Raw genomic sequence first — 20662 nt, forward strand, 5'->3', positions numbered from 1 at the left:
CATACACGCTAGCGGCGAATCTTACTCGATAACTTTGATGTTGCTTTCGCACGCAAATGTTTCGTTAAGTTAATCGAGCATAAAGATAGCGGGCGGGGAAATGGCGAATAGAAGACAGAACTCCTTCCAAATTTTTTGAACTACATTCACTTTGCATATTTGGGTGCGTTCACCGCACTCATAATTTACAGCAATATTTCTACCCTGCTACTTCTTTACTTTTCCTTTATTGGTGAAGACTTTTATATTGAGTTAGAGATAACGATCAGACTGAAAAATTTTACTGCGGCCTAATGCCGCTAAAATTCACTAGCGCCAATCTTACGTTAGTAGCTCATAATATAGTTAATATATTCGAAGACTCCAAGATTCCAAGGAAAGCTTATCAACAAAACATAGTGTCATTTAGAAATGATTTTGACCATGTAAGTGTTTGAGCTTATTCGAGTTGCAATCACAACCGCTGTGTTGCACGATTTTTTGAAGTACACAATCTAACACCGCAAGCTGAAATTTTTACTGGCTAATGAACTCGAATGGATACAAACGTTCCGGCTCTGAAAGTATTCGGTGCGGTACCAGCTGGTGGTAGTAGAGGAAGAGGAAGGCCTCCTCTGCGTTGGAAAGATCAGGTGGAGAAGGACTTGGCTTCACTTGGTGTGTCCAATTGGCGCCGGTTAGCACGAGAAAGAAACGACTGGCGCGCTTTGTTAAATTCGGCCAAAATCGCGTAAGCTGTTATCGCGCCAATTAAGAAGAAGAAGAATAAGCTCGAATTGGCCGATCTATAGTATCGATCGTTCTATTAGAAAAGACGAGCTCACTGTCTTAAATTCGAACCGCTTTCGTCGTGCAAATATTCTCCTCAGGAGTTCGCTTACAATAAAGTCATACAATACTCCCGATGTCTGTTAATATCATAAATCGTTTTCTAGGATTCACAAATCCTGTGGCGTGTTTCATGGTCGTCATAAGAAACTTTCGGTTTCTCAAACTCTGATATTATTGTAAATTTTGTTCTCTAAAAGTCGCCCCTGACGGTTCTACTGGCAAAATGTGCACTACAATATTTTTGCATTACGGCATCAACGTCAAAGTGGCGAATAGATCGACTGTGCAGTGCTTGCCTGTCAATCAACAAGCCCTTTTTATAGATTTTCTACACCTGGAGGGTCGTGGACTACCAAAACTTTTTTAATTTTTCGCGAACTTTTATTGGCCTTTTACAACTTTCACACAAATAATCAGTCACATATGTACATTCAACCAACCAAATAAAGTAAAAAAAAGACCATTTAGACTAATTTAATGTGTGATATAAACAAAATTTTAATTTATGACATTCTTAAAAATGATAGCAGGTGAGTGTGTGCTAATTAATGTGCCAGCACTGTTTATATCGCGCTCTTTTACTGGCGTTTTTTTTTTGGTTCTACGATTACAAAGTTACTGGTACTATATTATTTAAGTATTTAATCTAAAATGTATTTTCCATACTGGAAAATCTCTTCCTTGAAATACCAAATAATATGTACTAAGTCTTTTAGTTAATTTTTTGAATCTTACGTAGACATGTGTGAATATTTATTATTCTTACATACGAGCTAGTCCAAAAAATTTATAATTCATCATGATCATTTGCTTGCGCCTCATCGACTTCATCATCATCCTTTTCATCATCATCTTCTTTATCCGCATTCTTCTTAGCTTCCTCTTCATCTTTCTTCCGTTGCTCTTCATCCTGCTTTTCTTTCATCTTTTTCTCTCCTTCTTGAATTTCTTTTACCTTCGACGCCTTTTTAAAAGCCTCTTCGACATCATCAGTTATCAGTACATTGTCGAAAATTGTCCCCGACTTAACTTGCCATAAGTCAAAACCTAATATGCACAATTCTTTTCTCAAATACAAGTTTTCGTCTGGTTTATAGTCAGGATTATCAATTTCAGGATGCTCCCATGCTCCTTTATATCCTGGATTATCTAATTGCTTAGGCTGCCATTCGCCCTTATATTCTGGATTATCTACCATAGGGGGCTCCCATTCGCCATCCATTTCATCATCCCAATCTTCTGGTTTAGAAGCATCTGGGTCGGGGATGTATTCAGGTTTATCCCAATCGGCAGGCTTCTTATCGTCGGGATCTGGAATCGTAGCCTAAATTCAAATGGTAAAATTTAAAATTAAATAACTTTGAACTTAAAAATTTATACATACTCTGTCGTCCCAAGTTTCAGGCTTCTTAGCATTAGGATCCTTAATCTTCTTTGGCGGAAGGAATTCCCAATCATCCTCTAGATTGCCTGACTCAATTTTTTCGTTATCAATTAAAACTTCGTACGTGTTGTCAGGTTTCACAATAAGCGTATAGAAATGAGTATATACATCATCTTTACACCTCAGGTCCTTGCTAATTAGGAGGTTCTTTCCTTTGTAACTGAAAATGACGTGCACTTTTTTCGTTCCTGGACCGCAAATATCAGGTCCGAACATAATTTCATAAGGAGATTCGCCATGCATATCTGTTTGATCCAAAGAGCAGTCAAAAAGTTTTACATATCCTCCACCGCAGTCGATGTTTTGCTCGTGCTTTACAGAGAACTGTATGACTAAATTTTTGTTTTCGTTGCTGAAGGGTTCAAATTTTCTTGAAGCTGCATAGAATCGAGCATCCTGAGATGTTTGCAAGCCTAAAAAAGTATACATATATATTGTTATTGTATAAAAGTGACAACATTAACTACAATCATTCATGAATAAACCGGAGGAATGTGGGTGTGTCACCGCAAATTTTATTTGTAATACTTTTGAGTAATTTTGATTCGTTTATGAGGAAGGTTTGCTTATAAAGAAATCGGAGGCGGGACAAAACATGACACCCTATCTAAGAATATGATGCAATAATGAATGGCGAGAGGGAAAATTTGGTTTTACGATTAAAGGGGACGTTGAAACCAGTTTTTTCAGTAATAATTTAAATCATATGGGAATCAGTTACTCCTCAAATGTGTTCAAAGACGTCGTCTTGATTAATTTCGCCGTGTCTATTTGGATGACAGCGCCGTGTCATTCGCACTATCGTTGTAAGCTTCAAATGTATGTCGGCTGTTCAGCGCAGTTTTTTATTTTCTATTTTCTTCTGTGGTGACATTCCAATGTACAAAACATTGTTGTTGGTTTAGAGCCATAACCTTTCATGAATGCGCCTTGATCTACACCTAATAAAGAGAATCCCATTTTCCTTTTAATATACAACTTAATTTTGTTAACAACACTATTTGCATCGAACGTGTGAGCGACTTGGTCTCTTTACTCTCTCATCGTATAACGAAATTAAAAAATGCATTATAGAATAAATGAGGTAGTTCCATTTCATTGTAAACCATTTGACTTTTAATAATAAAATATTATGACTTCATCAAATTTTTGCTATCTGGCTCTCTAGTGCTCGGTTCTACGTTACCGGACTGACCTAGATTTATATCCGGCAAGGATTGTCACTCCAGCAGCATTCCCCGTACATGCATGAGGAAAGTTTATGCAACAACAACAGATGTTATTTCTTGTGTTTGTAAAAGTAAGCAAACGTTTATGAAACGCATTTATATGGTGAAATAATCAAACGGTGAAGTAATAAGGCAGCGACCGTTGTAACCGAAAAGTTGTGCGTGATCACCATTCGGTACTACCCTAGTTCGAAAGAAGGTGTGGGCACAACACACCAAAAAATTATATACACAAAAGTTTTCTTGTGGTAAGGGTCACCGTTTGGAGGAAACATAAAACTGTAGATCCGACCATTTGTGGAAAAACATCAAGATACGCGCTACAAATTTAAGGAAGTGCTCGGAACAACAACTAACATAAGGGCGTTCTATTGACAGTCGGTTCTACGCTACGGGAATGATTCGAATTTATATCCGACCAAAGAATGCCAACTGCAAAATGTTTATGCATATGTATATATGGTGTAATCATAATGCAACTGGATGACACGCTTTATACTACTACACTATTTATACTTATAATAAGGCAGCTTTCTCCGTGTATTTTCTGCCTTATATTTTACAATGTTGCTTTTAATCGTTGCACCACTTCTTTTGAGGCATTTACATATATTTAGAGGGTAATTTTGCCATCGTTAAAATATGACCACAGACAAAATACGGCGACTGAACGAACACTACTTGTCGAGAACTTTAATTTCAAATGAAAACTCTTGAAGCCTCAATGGAAATGTCTCTCATTCCACCCAAGCCTGGCTGCACATAACTTGTTTCAAAGTTTCACCGCCCCTCCCTTAATCTTGGGATCAAAACGTGTCAATTTGCACCAATACTGACTATATGTTACCAATTTTTCTCTTCAGTTTATAAACACACTTTTTTCCGTGTTTGAAGAATTTATGAAATTCAAGAAAATTCTTGCACCAGCAAGCCGGTAGGCAGATCTGGGCTAGTGCCAAGAATTTCTTTTATTCCTAAATCTCAATAGATGCATGTACAATTCGTGCAACTTAGATGAAAATTGCTGTTTCATCATAGTGCTAATATTGGTACTCTTCTTTTACGGTGGTTAAGAAAGAAAATGTGAGTAAAAGAATGTTTGAAGTCAGCCCGACAATAAAAAAAAAATATTAACTAACACGACTGCTATGTACCTAAGTATGTATGAACTGCCATTCAGTTCTGACCAATTATATTTGCTTACCTTTGTCAGCCTTTTTGTCATTATAGAAGTTACCAGAACTCCATACAAATTTGCCAAACTCCTTGCCTGGATGCTTGCTGTATACCCAAGAACTTTCCCATTTATCTGAAGAAATAATTCGTTAATTTAATTTATATACAAATATTCTTAATAATTTACCATCATCAAAATTGTCTTCCAAAAATATTTCAGCTTTTACAATTACAAATAAAAGCAATAAAACTGGTATTATTTTATTTAAACACGACATCATTTTGAATAAATATTAACAGAGTACTACACTACTCTACGTTACCGATGCGAAGGTAATTTCTCAAATAATTCCTAAGTATTTTTATATGCCGGCAATATTACACACTTCTCTGTTTTAAATGGAGCTTCAACCGTTGCTAAACAGAGATGGCAACGACAAGTCAAAGAAACCAGATGGTCAACGGCGATTGGCTACATATGAACCAATAAAAACACTACAACACAAAGTCTCATTTGTAACACACAAATCCCATTTAAAAAGTAATCGATATCAATGACATATAACTCTATTTACACTTAGTGTGAACACGAACATCCAGGTTCTGACTAATACTATGTTCCCACGCTACATAACTCGCTCCCCAGACGCAATATGCTTCCCTTCAAACTACGTAATTCGCCATGAAAAAATCAAAAACAAAAGCGGAGTACCTTATTTGTAAGTAAATCAGTCTCAATTACCTTGACAAGTATCAACAAAACGTGGTCTTCCCTAGCTGAATAATAACCAAAACAAGTTAAATCTTAATAATGGAAGCACAAAACGATATTATGAGAAAAGTCTGAGGTTGCTGAGTAAGCCACGATTTATGGAGGAGACCAGATTTTTTTTTCGAAAAACAGCAGTTGCACCTATTGTAGAAACTGCATATTCTAAGAAAAGTGAAGTTATCACGAACCTTTGAAAATTTAATATGGAAGGAAGTAAGTCCGTTGAAAAACGTATATGAATTTGTGAATATCTTATAAAATGTATTATTGCAAATATTTTAGCATCGAACTCAATTCTTCTGGAAAACAAACTGCCTGCACGCTGATGACCTTTCCTTTAAAAATAAATTTAAACAGATGAGCCTAATACTTTTCCATAAATTACACAAAATATTAAACAAAGTAAAATGTTTGTTTTTAAATTTTTTCTCCATCTTCGATATTCACAGCAAATAATAATAAAAAAGCAAAAACAAAATCAAGAACTAAAACTAGAATAAGAAATTTTGACAGCTTACATACGAATGCGCCGTTGAAAAACGTTAATTCATTAACTACTTAGAGAATAAATAAATAATCAAAAAAATAACATAATATCTTTGACTTGGGAAATTCACAATAACAAATATTTTTAATATATTTCTTAGCTATAATAATGCTTTTTATTGAGAAATAGGAGTATGTTGGTGCGTGACTACTATTCGGAATTCAGAGAGAACTTAGGTTTGAAACTCAGTGAAACACCAAAATAAAGAAAACAAGTTTCTAATAGCGGTCGCCTCTTGGAAGGCAATGACAAACATTCGAGTGTATTTCTACCATGAAAAAGCTCCTCATAAAGAAATCTGCGGTTCGGAGTCGGCTGGAGATTGAAGGTCCATCCATTTGTGGAACAACATCAAGACGTACGCCACAAATAGGAGGAGGAGCTCGGCCAAACACCCAAAAAGGGTGGACGCGCCAATTAAATATATATATTGAGAAATATCTTACGTAAGTTTTTAGACTTTTTGATCGATTTTCTATGAAACTTAATCATTCTCCCAATCCCGCAATGTTTTTCGTTGGTATAAAAGGAATTTGCAGTCCACCATCTGTAAAATATAAAATGATATAAAATAAATAAGTACAGTCGAGCGATTTAGTTTAAAATGTTGCCTAAATTCTTGGTCATTACACATTTCTATCACGGCTAAAAAGTTTTCCATTCTTACGCGCTCCTCATAGCTTTCTGAAGAGTTTATTGTACTTGAGGATGAATATATGTAGTATATCTTTCAGTAGTTTATCTTCCACTGGTGTTTGCCGATCCCGACGACGACAATTCACACAACAGATATGTTACACATATAAGCATAATAAAATAAATTTAACTACTATTACTTCAATTATAAAAAGGTTAATTTACTTCAAATAATTTCACTTCCATTATTTCTATTTTTATTTTTCGTTAAATTTTCCTCTCAAGTAGCTCAAGTGCTCAGCTCTGTTAACTCACCGCTCTCAATTTTTCCCGCTCTTGAGCTGAGTGCTAACGTCCGTAAGTCAATTTGCTTTCTTACATTTCGAAGTATTCTTAGTCGCTTAACCTTCTCCGTATAATCAACATTTTTGGCCAGTGAGCTCTGTACGAGAGAATACATATTGTAGCATTTTTAATCTTTTATGATGGAGGCAATTGCAAATGGTTGGTTTAGTGAACTGCAAAATGATTTGTGGCCAGGACAGGCGTTTTCCTTAAAAATAAATAAAATTATTCATGAGGAAAAATCTAAATATCAGGATATTAAAGTAATAGAAACGTAAGTACATTTTCAAATTCATTCAATTATATACTGTACCTAAATTTAACCGATCACCTAATGTGCTTGTGAATAATTGCATAAAAGCCAATTTTACTTTTAATTTGGAACTAAATATTCATATTTGTATATAAACGCCATAAACAGATTTAAAACTAAACGACTATTAAATTATTCCAAAGCAGCAGTGCCTTCAATTTATAAATTTTAGTTTTTTTATTGATGGATTATACGAATCTATAATTTCATCCACTTCTTTGACTAAATTTTTCGTATGATCGGGACACAAACTGGCTTTTCAAGAAGGTCCCATAAGTTTCACTGATGGTAGCTTAAAGGGGCAGAGAATGGAATAATTTGCATTCCCAAAGATTATTTGAAACATTTTTTTTACAATATTATACTGTAACTAATTTATCAAACAGTTTTAATAACAAATGTATGATAACATTTCGTATGAATCCGATCGAATGGCGAATCAATTTTGTTCGTGGTAATAGCAGCGAAAATAAACATTTCCAGTCAGAAACACTACGAATCAAACATTACTTAAAAATGTATGTACGTGAATTAAGGTTGAAACCATACTGCACTTGATTCTGGCTTCCCTTTGATAGGTTGCGTTGGGAGGAAGATATACAAATTAGGATTTTTTTTAATATTGTTTACTATATTTTTTTTCATTTCGTACTCATGCATAAGGTAGTGCTCACATAAGAAAGTCACTTCATCTGTTTACAATATTTGGAATAGTTTTCATGCTACATTTTTGTGTTAATTATTTATAGAAATATAGATCACTTAGCAACAAAATCCTAATAAATCAAAGTTCTTAACTTTGTGCAAAATAAACAATAGTTAAACAAATTTAAAAAAATTTTCATTGAAATGTCAACTTTTAAATGAGAATTTTTAGAAAACTTTTAGGTATGCAGTTTTATAGCTCATTCAATTTCAGTATAACGAAGTGCAAGTTTGAAATTGCTCAAAAATTGCGTCTATGTGTTTTTTTTTTAGTTAGAAATGATGCTCAGAATTTTCTTGCGAGCTTTTCGAAAAAGAAATTTCTGCATAACTTGAGCTCAAAGTCGTCCATGTCAATTAAAAACCACTGATACCGATATGCCAACCGAGTTTTATTATCTCAACTAACTATAAATTAATTTTTTTAATAACTGTATTACCGAATTGCATGTGAATTGGCTGAAGTTATTGGCATACAGAGGAACCGCAGGATTAGTCTAGTATACATATACTGTACATACATATGTACTTGCCAAATATTTAAATAATTTGAAAAACATTTTAAGAAAAACTGTTCGCTTAAATGAAAATTTGGTAGTCAAACATTTGAACTGATGGTGTATACCAGACATTTCTTATCAAGTTATAGACTCTGAACATCAATGAGTTGCCTACATTAGCATACACATATTTTCTTACTAAAATATCAATACATTAATGATTTTGGCAGTTGAGATGTTGTATTACTATACAGATAAGAAACTTTAGTCTTTAGAAAAGCTGTTCTTATCTGTATAATTACCACACTTGAGGGTCACATAGAATAAAGAAACAGTAGCCCCGTAGGCTCAGTGAGAGATAATATTGTAGCATTTTTAATCTTCTTTATGGCGGAGGCAATTGTAAACGGTTGGTTTAGTGAACTGTGGTGTATGCTTTAATGCTTTTCCTCAAATGGAGGAACCTATAGCTTTATGCTATCTCTGAAAGGTAGATGATTTAAAAAAAAGGAGGCACAAATACACTCAGAGGTATGCCATTGCTTGCCGAGAAACGACCGCAATTATAAAAAATCGTTCAAACGATCTTTGCGATAGTGATAGAAATGTTTTTTCTTTAAACTGTAACTCATTCATAAAAATAATTTTAATAAAAATCTTTTGAATGAATTTCGTCCGTTTTACGAGCAACGAAAATAAACATTTCACACCTCTAATGAGTGAGAATACACTGCGCTCAGCTGTATTAACTCATCGCTCTCAATTTCTCCCGCTCTTGAGCTGAGCGTTAACGTCCGTAAGTCAAGTTGCTTTCTAATATTTCAAACTATTCATAGTCGCTGAACTTTCTCCGTATAATCAACGTTTTCTGCCAGTGAGCTCTGAGCGAGATACTACATATTGTAGCATTTTTAATCTTTTATGATGGAGGCAATTGCAAATGGTTGGTTTAGTGAACTGCAAAATGATTTGTGGCCAGGACAGGCATTTTCTTTAAAAATAAATAAAATTATTCATGAGGAAAAATCTAAATATCAGGATATTAAAGTAATAGAAACGTAAGTACATTTTCATATTCATTCAATTATACACTATACCAAAATTTAACCGATCACTTAATGTGCTCGTGATTAATTGCATAAAAGTGAATTTTTGTTTCAGTTTTTAGTATTGCAATATTATTTAATATATGATTTTTGTGTATCGAAATCGACTGTATATTAATGTACATTAATTAAAAAGTGTTTAAGTTAAACAATGAACGGCTTTGATCGCCGTTGTCATGCGCACTATCGTACGTGAATATAACTCTCAGAGGCTTAGCACATTTTCGCACTAAAAAGTCAATTCCAATGCGGTGTAGACACATTTCCGGTCGACTTCTGTTTTTTAAATGTTAGATTCTTGAAACTTTCGTCTACATCCAAAGGCTGAATGTATGTACACTAGCATGCAAAAAAGCCACACTTTTGTTTCAGAGTAAATTTCCCATACGTAAAGGAATATATTAATTTAATATTTGTCAAGTGAACAAAAAATAATGACTAGAATTTTTCAGCAATTTTTTTAAAAATCCTACATCATTGGAAAGTGTCAGTAATTCAGTGCATACTTCTCATCCTAAATTGAACTGTTAGCTGTTCTAACGAGCATAGAGTGTGTAACGTCCTTTCTCAATTTTTATAAAATTCGTTACTATTTATATATTGCTAAATAGTTCCAAAACCACCACAAAATTATTCATTTTATATTAAAATAGAATAGAATTATAGAATTGATATAAATAAACAAATTCAAGTTTGGAAATAAACAATTTGGGCCATCAAAGGAACACGCACGGTTTAGCAGATGTGTTCCTAAATAGATGCACTGCTAGAAACCTCTAGTGGAATATTAGTTTAGGTAGTTTAAAACAGTGATGACCAAAGCCTATCTGAATTGAATTACAAAAACAATTTAGCAGATACAACGTAGCAGTCGTAACTACTGCCGTTGCTTCCGTCGTACCTGCTGCTATTGTCTTGCTTTTGTGTTACAAAATGACTACAGATATTGTTTAAGTCAAGCAGGAAGGAAACCAAATTGCAAAATTCCAAGTAATGTAGGTATTTGTTTTTAGTGCTTGACATAATGAATGAATTTGTCTTGGTTGTGCTATACAAAATTTTAGACTGTTTAATACCGTCGCGCCGAAGAAACCCACGACCGCTGCGTTTGCGCTTATGAATGTACTTACATATATTTTGTTTTTGTAGTCGCAAGCCTTAAAATTTTGGCTTTGGACGACATACTCATGGAAAGGCATAACGCGGGTGCCATGTGGCGGTTATAACACGTTTTTGTTTTTTTAATTATCTTTATTCATCAACGTAATTTCCATCAAAAGCAACGTAATCATTCCAGCGCTACTCTAACATTTCAATACCTCTGCTGCCTGAAAATAGGCCTCAATTTCAGCGGTAACCTCTTCATTCGAGAAAAATTTCTTCCCGGCGAGCATGTTTTTTAGGACTATGAACAGGCAGCAGTCGCTGGAAATCAAATCTGGCGGTGGATTTGGGAGCAATTCGAAGTTCAATTCATGTAGTTTTGCCATTATTTTGAATCATCAACACGTTCTTGTTCTTGGTCAACAGTGAGCAAACGTGGCACCCACTTTGAATAGAGGTTTTTCATAGTCAAATGCTCATGCAATATAAACCCAAAACGTATCTTTACGATGTCAACTAACTCACACAACTTCACTTTTCGATCATTGAATACAATTTTGCAGATTTTTTGTATGTTTTCTGGTGTTACCGCCTCATTTGGACGTCCATTGCAATGCGCATCGTCGGTGTCTGCACAATCATTTTGGAGTCAGCAAACCATCGTTTCATTGTTGTTTCTGATCAAACGGAGTCCCCATAACACTTTTCAAGCCATTGCTTCGCTTGAACGGTATATTTTTCTATCAAGAAGCAGTGTAAAATGAAAATACGAAATTCTTCTTGATCCATTGGTTTAAAAAAAAAAAAAATTACGTCACTCTTAGCAGAATAACTCATGAACTAATGAATAAAACATCTTGGCATTTTAACAGCTGTATTTGTAAGGTTAGTATCAAGGTAGATTTATTATAGGTGACAGCAACCACATATATGTAAAACCCTACCTGTATTTGTTGTTGCGTTTGGTCCAAGCATCACGTCAAAATCAGTAATCAAATGTAAACATACCAATACATACAAACAAAGCATATCATTTTGACGTAAGCCATATCTTCGGCGAAAAATTCAGCTGGGTGAATGATGAATGCTGTCACCCAAGGTGGATTTATTATAGGTGACAGCATTCACCCAGCTGAATTTTTCGCCGTAGGTATGGCTGACGTCAAAATGATATGCTTTGTTTGTATGTATTGGTATGTTTACATTTGATTACTGATTTTGACGTGATGCTTGGACCAAACGCAACAACAAATACATGTAGGGTTTTACTTATATGTGGTTGCTGTCACCTATAATAAATCCACCTTGGTTAGTATTAACTGGGGTATAGTGAGCAGAGGTACTTTGCTTTCAGCGCATTTGTTACAGTTCAGATACGAATAAAATAGTCATAGGCCCCCTATTTTCGCATCTGTTTACTATGAAGCGACTCCGTCTCAGCAGCTTTCTCTACCAGTCTACGACTTAGCGTGTTGGCGTTTTAATAATAAATATAATAATATATTACACAACTGTTTATTATTAAATATATACATATAGTATTATTAAACAGATACACACACAAAATACATGTTTCATGAAAAACAAAACCGTTACCGAAAAGTACAGGGGAGCACTTTTTTATTTAATTTTACACGCAATTGTAATGTAATATATTTATTAAAATTATGATATTAAGAACATCTTTGTTATACTTTTCTACACATTTAATGATAATTATTAATTAATTATTTCTTCCAGGTCCACGTATGGAACTTGCCTCGTTTTAGATGGAATAATTCAATGTACAACGCGTGATGAATTTTCCTACCAAGAAATGATATCATTTCTTCCATTGACTAGTCATCCGAATCCCAGGAAAGTGCTTATCGTTGGAGGAGGTGATGGCGGTGTTGCGCGAGAAGTAGCAAAACATCCTTTAGTCGAAGAAATTCATCAAGTTGAAATTGATGAAAGAGTAGTAGAGCTGTCAAAAAAATATTTGCCAAATATGGCTTGTGGATTTCAGAGCCCTAAACTTAAGCTTACTATTGGAGATGGTTTTGCATTTATGAAAACCCACGAGAATGAATTTGATGTAATAATAACGGACAGTTCAGATCCAGTTGGTCCTGCGGTATCGCTATTTCAAGAGAATTACTATCAACTCATGAAAAAGTCTCTGCGGCCAGGTGGTATTGTATGTTCTCAAGGAGGCACTTATTGGCTGGATTGTGAGCATGTGAAAAATACGGTGAATAGTTGCAAAAAGCATTTTCCAACTGTAGCTTATGCTCACACAACTGTTCCATCTTATCCATGTGGCCACATCGGCTTCGTTATTGGGTGTGCTGATTCTAATAGAGATTTAAAAACACCAATAAAAAAGTTTAGTAAGACCGAATTGGATGATATGAAATTAAAATATTATTCCAGTGATATACATTCCGCGGCATTTGCATTACCTCGATGGGTAGAAAAATCTTTTTTATCAATTTAATGGTTTTATTAATATAAATCCTGAGTTTTATATTGTATTTTTTAAAATAAATAAATATTGTGTGAAGAATTCCAATATCTATAGTCGCAGGTTTTGAAAAGCTTTGTTTGAAATATTTGGGAAACATAATATATGAATTTATTAAGAATAAAATCACATGAAATGTGTATTCATACTCATTCCCTTCTAAAAGTACGTTCACATATGCATTAACTACCAATGAATCCACAAAATTAATCTACCCGTTCACATATAGCATATTACCTGCAAAATTGGCAATCAGCTGTCAATACTGTTGTGAAAGGTTTTTCTTCATAGAAATTATTTTGGTGGAATTTTTCGGTGCTTTTGGTTTGTTTAATTATTATTAACGATATGGAGAAAAGACAAGGAGAAGGGATAGCTAATTTAATTGCGCGATTGGCTGCGTATAATAAACAGTTGGAGCAAATCCGTAAACGACGTTTACTGAGGTTTCAAAAAATTATGGCAGCAATACGCATCTGAAATTCGATATTACATTTTATAATAAGTTATAAGAGGACAATGCGTTTATGGACACACGCTTTTTTTCTGTTATAGGAATGCAAAGTTAATAATACCTAACAAACATTTTATTGGAATTATGTCTACAAACCTATTTTCTTTGCCGACATCCTTTTTATTCAGTTTTTACTTTGACGTAATGATCTATTATACAGGTTGTATGTCAAAAAGTGTGGTTATTATATAGGATTATTTTATAATCTCAGATTTTGGGAGAGAAATTTTGTATGGGGAATCTTGCCTTTTAAATACGGACTGGGAGTTAAGCACGAAAAAGTAGATCATCTACTTATATGTGAACGTATTATAAGATATTTTAATCTCTATCACTCGAAAATGAACACACTTACATTAACTCATACCTACAAAGTTACGCTGGTCGACATATGTATGTATACACAATATTTCACATCGTAGTTTATACTTGTTGCTACTTTATTGTTCTCCTCCATATAACATATATTAGACTAGAATAGAGCCTTTTAGTTATGAGCAGAAATCATTAATAATATTTTGGTGATTGCCAAATGAATTCTAATTCACGAATATGGAATAATTTATTCCTTTTCTAGTTAAAACTACTTAAAGTACGTTCACATATGCAGTAATTAGCAATAAATCCACAAAATCTACCCATTCACATATGGCAGCAATACGCATGCGAATTTCGAATTACATTTTATAATAAGTAATAAGAGGAAAAAGCGTTTATGGAAATAATATATAACTAGTCAATTTATACATATTTAATTAAATAGCAGTTAACAGTAAATTTGTACTGATTATTTTCTTTTTATTAAATTTTTGATGATATTTTTTGTAGTATTCAGTAAAAATCAGCATTATTAGTAAAACTTTTATTGATTATTGACAGTTCCTATTGACTGTAACAGTTTCTATTTGTGATGTGCAGAATAGGATCCAGTCGTTGATTCCATCAATTTCATCGTCAGGGGTCGCGGGCCTCGATTACAATACGCGATACAAAATAATATTTAGAAATACTCGCCAATGGCTAACCGCATGCAAGAAATAGGAATGCGATCAGCAACTGACTCAGCGGCGTTATGCTGTGTGGTCTGTGAGTTAATATCTTTAGCTTTATTTAGTTTCTGACCAAAGTTTTTATTATTTTATGGAATGCGACGCTTTTGCAACGTACCAAATTCGTTATCATATGTTTCGTTATCTCTTTGAACAGACGAGTTGCTCTTCTCTTTAAACAGAGTTCATAGGGTTGCATAGAGATTCTGACGCAAACATATTATTAATACTTAATTGGAAATTAATAAGATGAATTTTTGTATGGCAAATTGCATTACAGTTAAATTGCTGAATTATTCTTAATTGCTAATTATATGACTTAAATTGCCCTAAACTGCCTTCAAATGAAAATGATAAATTTTTGACTGATGAGTGTGTTTGCCAATGTGACTGCCACATAAATGAATGTTAAATAGTTTCGGTAGTTTACTGTTGACATCATTTGGAATTTTAATCTATGTAAATATTGATAATATATTGTATCATATGGTTAGGCGGTTAATAAGTGAGCGAAGTTATATGACTGGATGGTGTAAAAGTAAGTAAATTAAATAAGTGTGGGATTACACTCTAAAGACCGAGTTTTTGCTAAAATATTTACTGCAGAGAAGTTGTGGAATGATTTTGCCAGGAGCGAATGCAATCCTAGTTCCATTCCTTCAATAATTCGTGTACATGCAATAATCTAATAATTCTATTGGCTATCCATCTGTCTTTTAAAGTGTGTATGGAGTTGCTACTTGTGTTTATGAGAACTATGCAGAAGGTTTTTGTGACAATCAATGTGGATGTTAAAGATATAATTTGTGGTACTGAAATTAATACTCCATTTATTAAATTGTTAAATAATTTACATTACTTGTTTCTAAAGTTCTTCCACTATCAGTATCAAAGTTCAGTACATACAAGGTCCCCAGTGGTAGAATTAGGAAATAAAAGCTAAATTAAAAAGACTACTCATAAAAAAAAGACTAAATAAATATTGTATGTTACGTCAAATACACTACGTACTCCGTGCCATTCGCTGGAGAAGTAATATCGGGATGCCAATAACCTCGCGAACGATATTTTCTTTTAATGTTGAGGTTGTCGCCGAGAGAAAAGGGCTTAAGATCGTGTGACCTGTGTAGCCATGATATGTCACCGAAACGATTTATCTGTTTGTTAGGTCCTTATGCTGCTATAACATCTGTTTGTTAGGGAAGAAATCTCCCAGTATCGTTATGGATCTGGCCATATGTGCATTGGTTGGTTGGTTAGAGTGGTGATTCATCCAGAATCCAATTAGCGCTTCCGCACCATTTTGTTGCCCCACCTTCTAGGCTGTTGACGTGTAAGGCAGACAGAAATTTTTACGCAAATTATAGTCGTTATGCTCAAGGGCTTGCACGATTTGAATTTTGGTTAATATTTCATGCACAATAGTTTTCGAGAGTTCATCCTGATTCGTGACATTACGAGTTTTACGTCACCAACAACCCAACAATATCTTCAAAATAATTGTATTTATTTGATCGACTTTCACATTTTTTGGGTTAAGTAGAGATCGTTCCCACAACCAATTCTGATATCCATTATTGCTTTAAATTTTTGGAAATATGCAATTAGTTTTTCTACATTTATTGCCAAAGTACAGAGAATCAGTTCTTCTACATTTATTGCCAGAGGCATTTGACGACGTGGCACACCTTATTCATATCCAACAATTACTTTTGAAAATGATACCGTTTTGTCACGTTTCAATTGTGCACGCATATTTGTCACTAATTTCAATACTTGGTGCCATGCGCTAAGGAGAAAAATTTCAAATTCGCATGCCATTCATCTGCGGGTGTGTATCGCGGAAATGCCGCTAGTGTTTACACTTTTACACTTCAAGAGATCAACTGTTTACTACCTGACATTGTTTGTTGCTAGACCTAAAAGTAACCCCTACAACATAGGCCGTAAAACATCCCATACACTACATGTTACATGTTTCCAATGTTTCCAAGAGCTGTTTATTCAGAGAGTCTTCGTAAGTGAAATATTCACTACTTGCCATTGGTGACGTGATCGGCCAGTAAATACGATTTTTAGAAATACTTATCTGGACTGCAATGCGATCTATCGGAATTTCATTAGTTCTAAAGCATGCACTTCAATGCTAATAGGTATGTCCTCTGACTTTGAGCTCAATCATCACTTTTCCTTTACTTGTAGTGTGCTCGTTTTTCGCGTTACAAAACATAGGTTAAAATATCGTTAAAATCAAGTCGTAACGCTTTATTTAACCCTTCATCTGGACTGCAAATTTCTCAGGTAAGTCTTGTAAACATTTTTTATATCTTTCTATAAATACCAAAACTAGTAGTGTGTTTCGTATGGCTACAATGTCGAAGACTTAGTTAACACCATAGTACACTTTTATTATATTATATGTATAGAAGTTATGGACATAATGCAATAGAATTTGTAAGTAGATTCCTAATATATACAAGTAAATCAAAATATGTAGGATTTGTTCTTGGATATGCTCAATATTTTTTCTCCTCTTAATTGAAGCTTAATTAGGAAAGTAAAATATATTGGGTTGGGGAATAAGTTCATAGCGTTTTTATATTTTCTTTTATTTTACAACTATTTGTTTACTGTTTGGTAAAGGGTAAGTATTCATTCGATACAACTCTTTTTGCTCTACAAAACTATGTTAATTGTATTTTTGAGTTAATTAATTGCTTATTAGTTTTGAGGTTTAGAAATGGAATACTCAGAAGGCAAAAATCAACATTTTCGACAACTGCTCTTCTTTTCTTTTCATCAAGGCCAAAAAGCTGTCGAAGCAACCCACGACATTTGCGACGTGTACGGAGAAGGTGTCATAGGCGAGTTTGCAGCACGGAAATGATTTGCCAAGTTCAAAAATGGCGTCTATGACACGTCCCACAGCGAAAGGCCTCTTGAATTGATGGGAAACGGTCGCCAAACCAGTCGTGAATTGGCGGAAAAAATTACTTGCGATCAAAAAACTATTCTCAATCACCTTCATTCAATGGGATTTACTAAAAAATTGGGAGCCTGGCTGTCTCACGAGTCAACGAAAAAAAAAACAAAGAAAGTCGCCTTCAAGTTGCATCTCAGCATCTCGCCCGCCATCGAGCAACACGCGATCATAAACAACGCTTTTTGTACCGAATCGTCACGGGAGATGGGAAATGGTGCCTATACATCAATATGAAGCAAAGAAAAGAGTGGTTGGCTCCAGGAGATATGCCAAAACTGAGAGTCAAGCCGGGTCTTCATCCAAAGAAGGTCATGATATGTGTTTGGTGGGATTGGGAGGGCATGGTGCATTGGGAAATGCTCGGAAAGAATTCTACGATCAACAAGGAGTTCTACATTGCCCAGATACACCGCGTGAATGAGACTATTCGACTGAAAAGACCTGATCGACATGACCAAACCATACTCCTTTATTACAACGCCAGGCCCCATGTTGCACAAGTCGTCGAAGAGGTTGTAAACAGCGATGGCGAATATATATTATATTATATTTAATTAAGTTATTGACATAATTATTGTTTTTTGTTTAAATAAAAGCCTTCGGTAAAAACGCTACTAACTTATTCCCCAACCCATTATATTATATAAAGGGTCTTTCAAAAGTGATGCCTAGATGTCAGTAGCGAATAATTCCTTGACAGTACCTTTTTGTTATGTCATCTTTGACATTTACCAAATAGACAGATGTTCAATTTTACTCAATAGAAAAACGCGTTAAAAGTATTGAAACTATTGAAACTCGTGAAAATGCTAGATCTTTTTAGTGGAAATAATCGTCCGAATGAGTTGACAATTCATAGGTTGGTGAAAAAATTAAAAAAAACTGATTCTGTTGAAAAAAATATTACTATTATAACTGAAGTATCCGTTATCTAATTACGGGCAAAAATTACTCACCGAAACTTCCAAGCCAATAAGTTATCTAGGGGGATGTGGTGTGAGAACGCGTTACCACTGCGCCTTAGGGGCGAAGCAATAATTAAAATAAAAACATTGATAGAAAAGTGAAGTTTAAATGGAAATCCATCTTAGAAAACAAATTATATAATAAGAAAAAAAAATGTAATTTTTATGTAGCTCATCCCTGTTCAAACGGAGTGTTCCCGTAGCCGTCGTTTCATTTAATTCCTTGAAGCAATGCAGATGATGTGCTTGTTTGTATTTTTTTTTCCTAATCCATAATGTTTCGTAGTTTTCCCGTTCATCATGTTGTAATCAAAGAGTCATTTCGAATGCTGCATGGAATATGGCGTGCAGCTTTGTAGTTTAGTTTTAGATTAATAAAGCAAATTTTGGGTGACGAAAACGCAAAGTCTACCTGGGCCTCTGATTTTTTTTTTTTTTTAAACATTTTCCATGCATCTACCAATACAAATTCTAGTAAATTCGTTATAATAAGTGCAACTCGGAAAAAACTTAAAACGCTTTTATCGGATTTCAAATGAATGTAACATATTTTTGTGCAAATAAATACGATAACTGTGCGAAGAGGTGGGAATTTCAAAATTTTAAAATGGCAGTTCTGATTTTTCTGGGGTGAAGAGTCGCTACTCTGCATTTATCCGCATTTCTTGCCGCACCAATACGGCCACTGTTCATAGCATTGTCCAACAAATCGACCCCGCTTATATTGTAAGATTAGATCATATTGGGTATATCGACTTGTTAATGTTTAGTCTAGCTTTATTTTTAGTCGCTTTATTTTGCCAATCGGTGTATCAGACTAATCGCAACTAATGTGACAGGTAAATGGCCCACACGTTATTATTCCAATCGTAGCACGCGTCACAATAGCCTTTTGGTTTCTTGCTTCTAACGTTTCTTGGTAGAAGTATATTTGTTGAGGGAATAACTCATTTACTTTTTGCAATTTTGTTATTTATTTATTTAATCAACAAACAATATGCATGCGGACTATGAAAAATATATACAAAGTACATGAGATAACAAAATATACGGGAAAACCACATGACTCTCCTAAAAATGATTAACTTAGAATAAGAAAAATCAAAGTCAAAGAAAGAAGATAAGCGTTGAATTGAGATAGTGTTTTTCTTAAAAGTGCATTCAACCCATTAACAGTTTTTAATACCCACAAAAAACATTTCATTATGTGGGAGAGGCGGCCGCCGTAGCCGAATGGGTTGGTGCGTGACTACCATTCGGAATTCACAGAGAGAACATCGGTTCGAATCTCGGTGAAACACCAAAATTAAGAAAAAGATTTTTCTAATAGCGGTCGCCCCTTGGCAGGCAATGGCAAACCTCCGAGTGTATTTCTGCCACGAAAAAACTCCTCATAAAAATATCTGCCGTTCGGAGTCACATATATATATATGTGAGAGAACATTAAGACTAGTTTTCTTGCAATGATATCAAAGACAATACACATCGACAACAAAGTAGGTCTAGGCTCTAACGACGTAAGATTTATCAATAAATTGCGAGAACGAAACGACGTGATAGGGCCCACAAATTTTATCGAGCGCAAAGCGATACAATGTCTATTATCCAGATTGTAAGTAATCCACTTCAGAACCTTAGGATGAAAGCCGAAACCTTGAAGTTAAGCTATTAGTTTTTGATGAAATACCCTGTCAAAAGCCTTAGAAAAATCGATGTAAGTTGTATCAATTTGAAATCTCTTTTGAAAGGGTTTTAAACAGACTTCCGTGAAAGCAACTTAATTAGTTAACGTAGATCCATCCGGAATGAACCGATTTTGATTAGGAAATAAGAAATATTTAACTGCAAAGTATAGTGTAAACAGTTTTTAGGCGGTGGTAAGCCTGGAAATCGGCCTATAATTCTCAATATGATTTTTATTGGCACTTTTATGAAAA

At 34.4% G+C, this 20662-nt stretch overlaps 3 protein-coding genes across 7 annotated transcripts in view; 2 read left to right on the forward strand and 1 right to left on the reverse strand.

Annotated features, from left to right (window-relative positions):
• Positions 1-1301: 1301 nt before the first annotated feature.
• Positions 1302-5066, reverse strand: LOC128866557 (calreticulin). Its single transcript, XM_054107388.1, has 4 exons — positions 4868-5066; positions 4709-4813; positions 2216-2688; positions 1302-2155 (listed from the first exon to the last, which is right to left on the reverse strand). Exons 1-4 carry the CDS (start codon positions 4959-4961, stop codon positions 1619-1621), a joined length of 1209 nt encoding a protein of 402 aa, XP_053963363.1. The 5' UTR covers positions 4962-5066; the 3' UTR covers positions 1302-1618.
• Positions 5067-7056: 1990 nt separating this feature from the next.
• LOC128866572 (spermidine synthase) lies at positions 7057-13286 on the forward strand. 4 transcript variants are annotated; one of them, XM_054107441.1, is made up of 2 exons: positions 7057-7254; positions 12449-13286. In XM_054107441.1, exons 1-2 carry the CDS (start codon positions 7118-7120, stop codon positions 13185-13187), a joined length of 876 nt encoding a protein of 291 aa, XP_053963416.1. In that variant the 5' UTR covers positions 7057-7117; the 3' UTR covers positions 13188-13286. The 4 variants fall into 4 exon arrangements, with proteins under 4 accessions (XP_053963416.1, XP_053963388.1, XP_053963396.1 ...); XM_054107413.1 differs by lacking the exon at positions 7057-7254 and adding an exon at positions 9312-9556; XM_054107421.1 differs by lacking the exon at positions 7057-7254 and adding an exon at positions 11977-12355.
• A 1890-nt stretch (positions 13287-15176) lies between these two features.
• LOC128866539 (calcium/calmodulin-dependent protein kinase kinase 2) overlaps positions 15177-20662 on the forward strand; it is a 32840-nt gene continuing 27354 nt past the window's right edge. Inside the window, exons 1-2 of one of the 2 annotated variants that reach the window (XM_054107367.1) lie at positions 15177-15315; positions 16980-17078. The gene's annotated coding sequence lies outside the window, so the exon portion shown is untranslated. The remainder of the gene's footprint in view (positions 15316-16979; positions 17079-20662) is intronic. The other variant, XM_054107358.1, reaches the window with a different exon arrangement.

This window comes from Anastrepha ludens, chromosome 2, assembly GCF_028408465.1.
Source record: "Anastrepha ludens isolate Willacy chromosome 2, idAnaLude1.1, whole genome shotgun sequence".
Classification (NCBI taxonomy): domain Eukaryota; kingdom Metazoa; phylum Arthropoda; class Insecta; order Diptera; family Tephritidae; genus Anastrepha; species Anastrepha ludens.

Excerpts from the sequence above, each read along its gene's own strand:
- LOC128866557 (XM_054107388.1), bottom strand. The coding sequence starts at position 4,961 with ATGATGTCGTGTTTAAATAAAATAATACCAGTTTTATTGCTTTTATTT. Across the intron at positions 4,814-4,867 it reads GGAAGACAATTTTGATGATG|ATAAATGGGAAAGTTCTTGG; the intron begins GTAAATTATTAA and ends TTATTTCTTCAG. Across the intron at positions 2,156-2,215 it reads CTGAAACTTGGGACGACAGA|GCTACGATTCCAGATCCCGA; the intron begins GTATGTATAAAT and ends ATTTGAATTTAG.
- LOC128866572 (XM_054107441.1), top strand. The coding sequence starts at position 7,118 with ATGATGGAGGCAATTGCAAATGGTTGGTTTAGTGAACTGCAAAATGAT. Across the intron at positions 7,255-12,448 it reads GATATTAAAGTAATAGAAAC|GTCCACGTATGGAACTTGCC; the intron begins GTAAGTACATTT and ends TATTTCTTCCAG.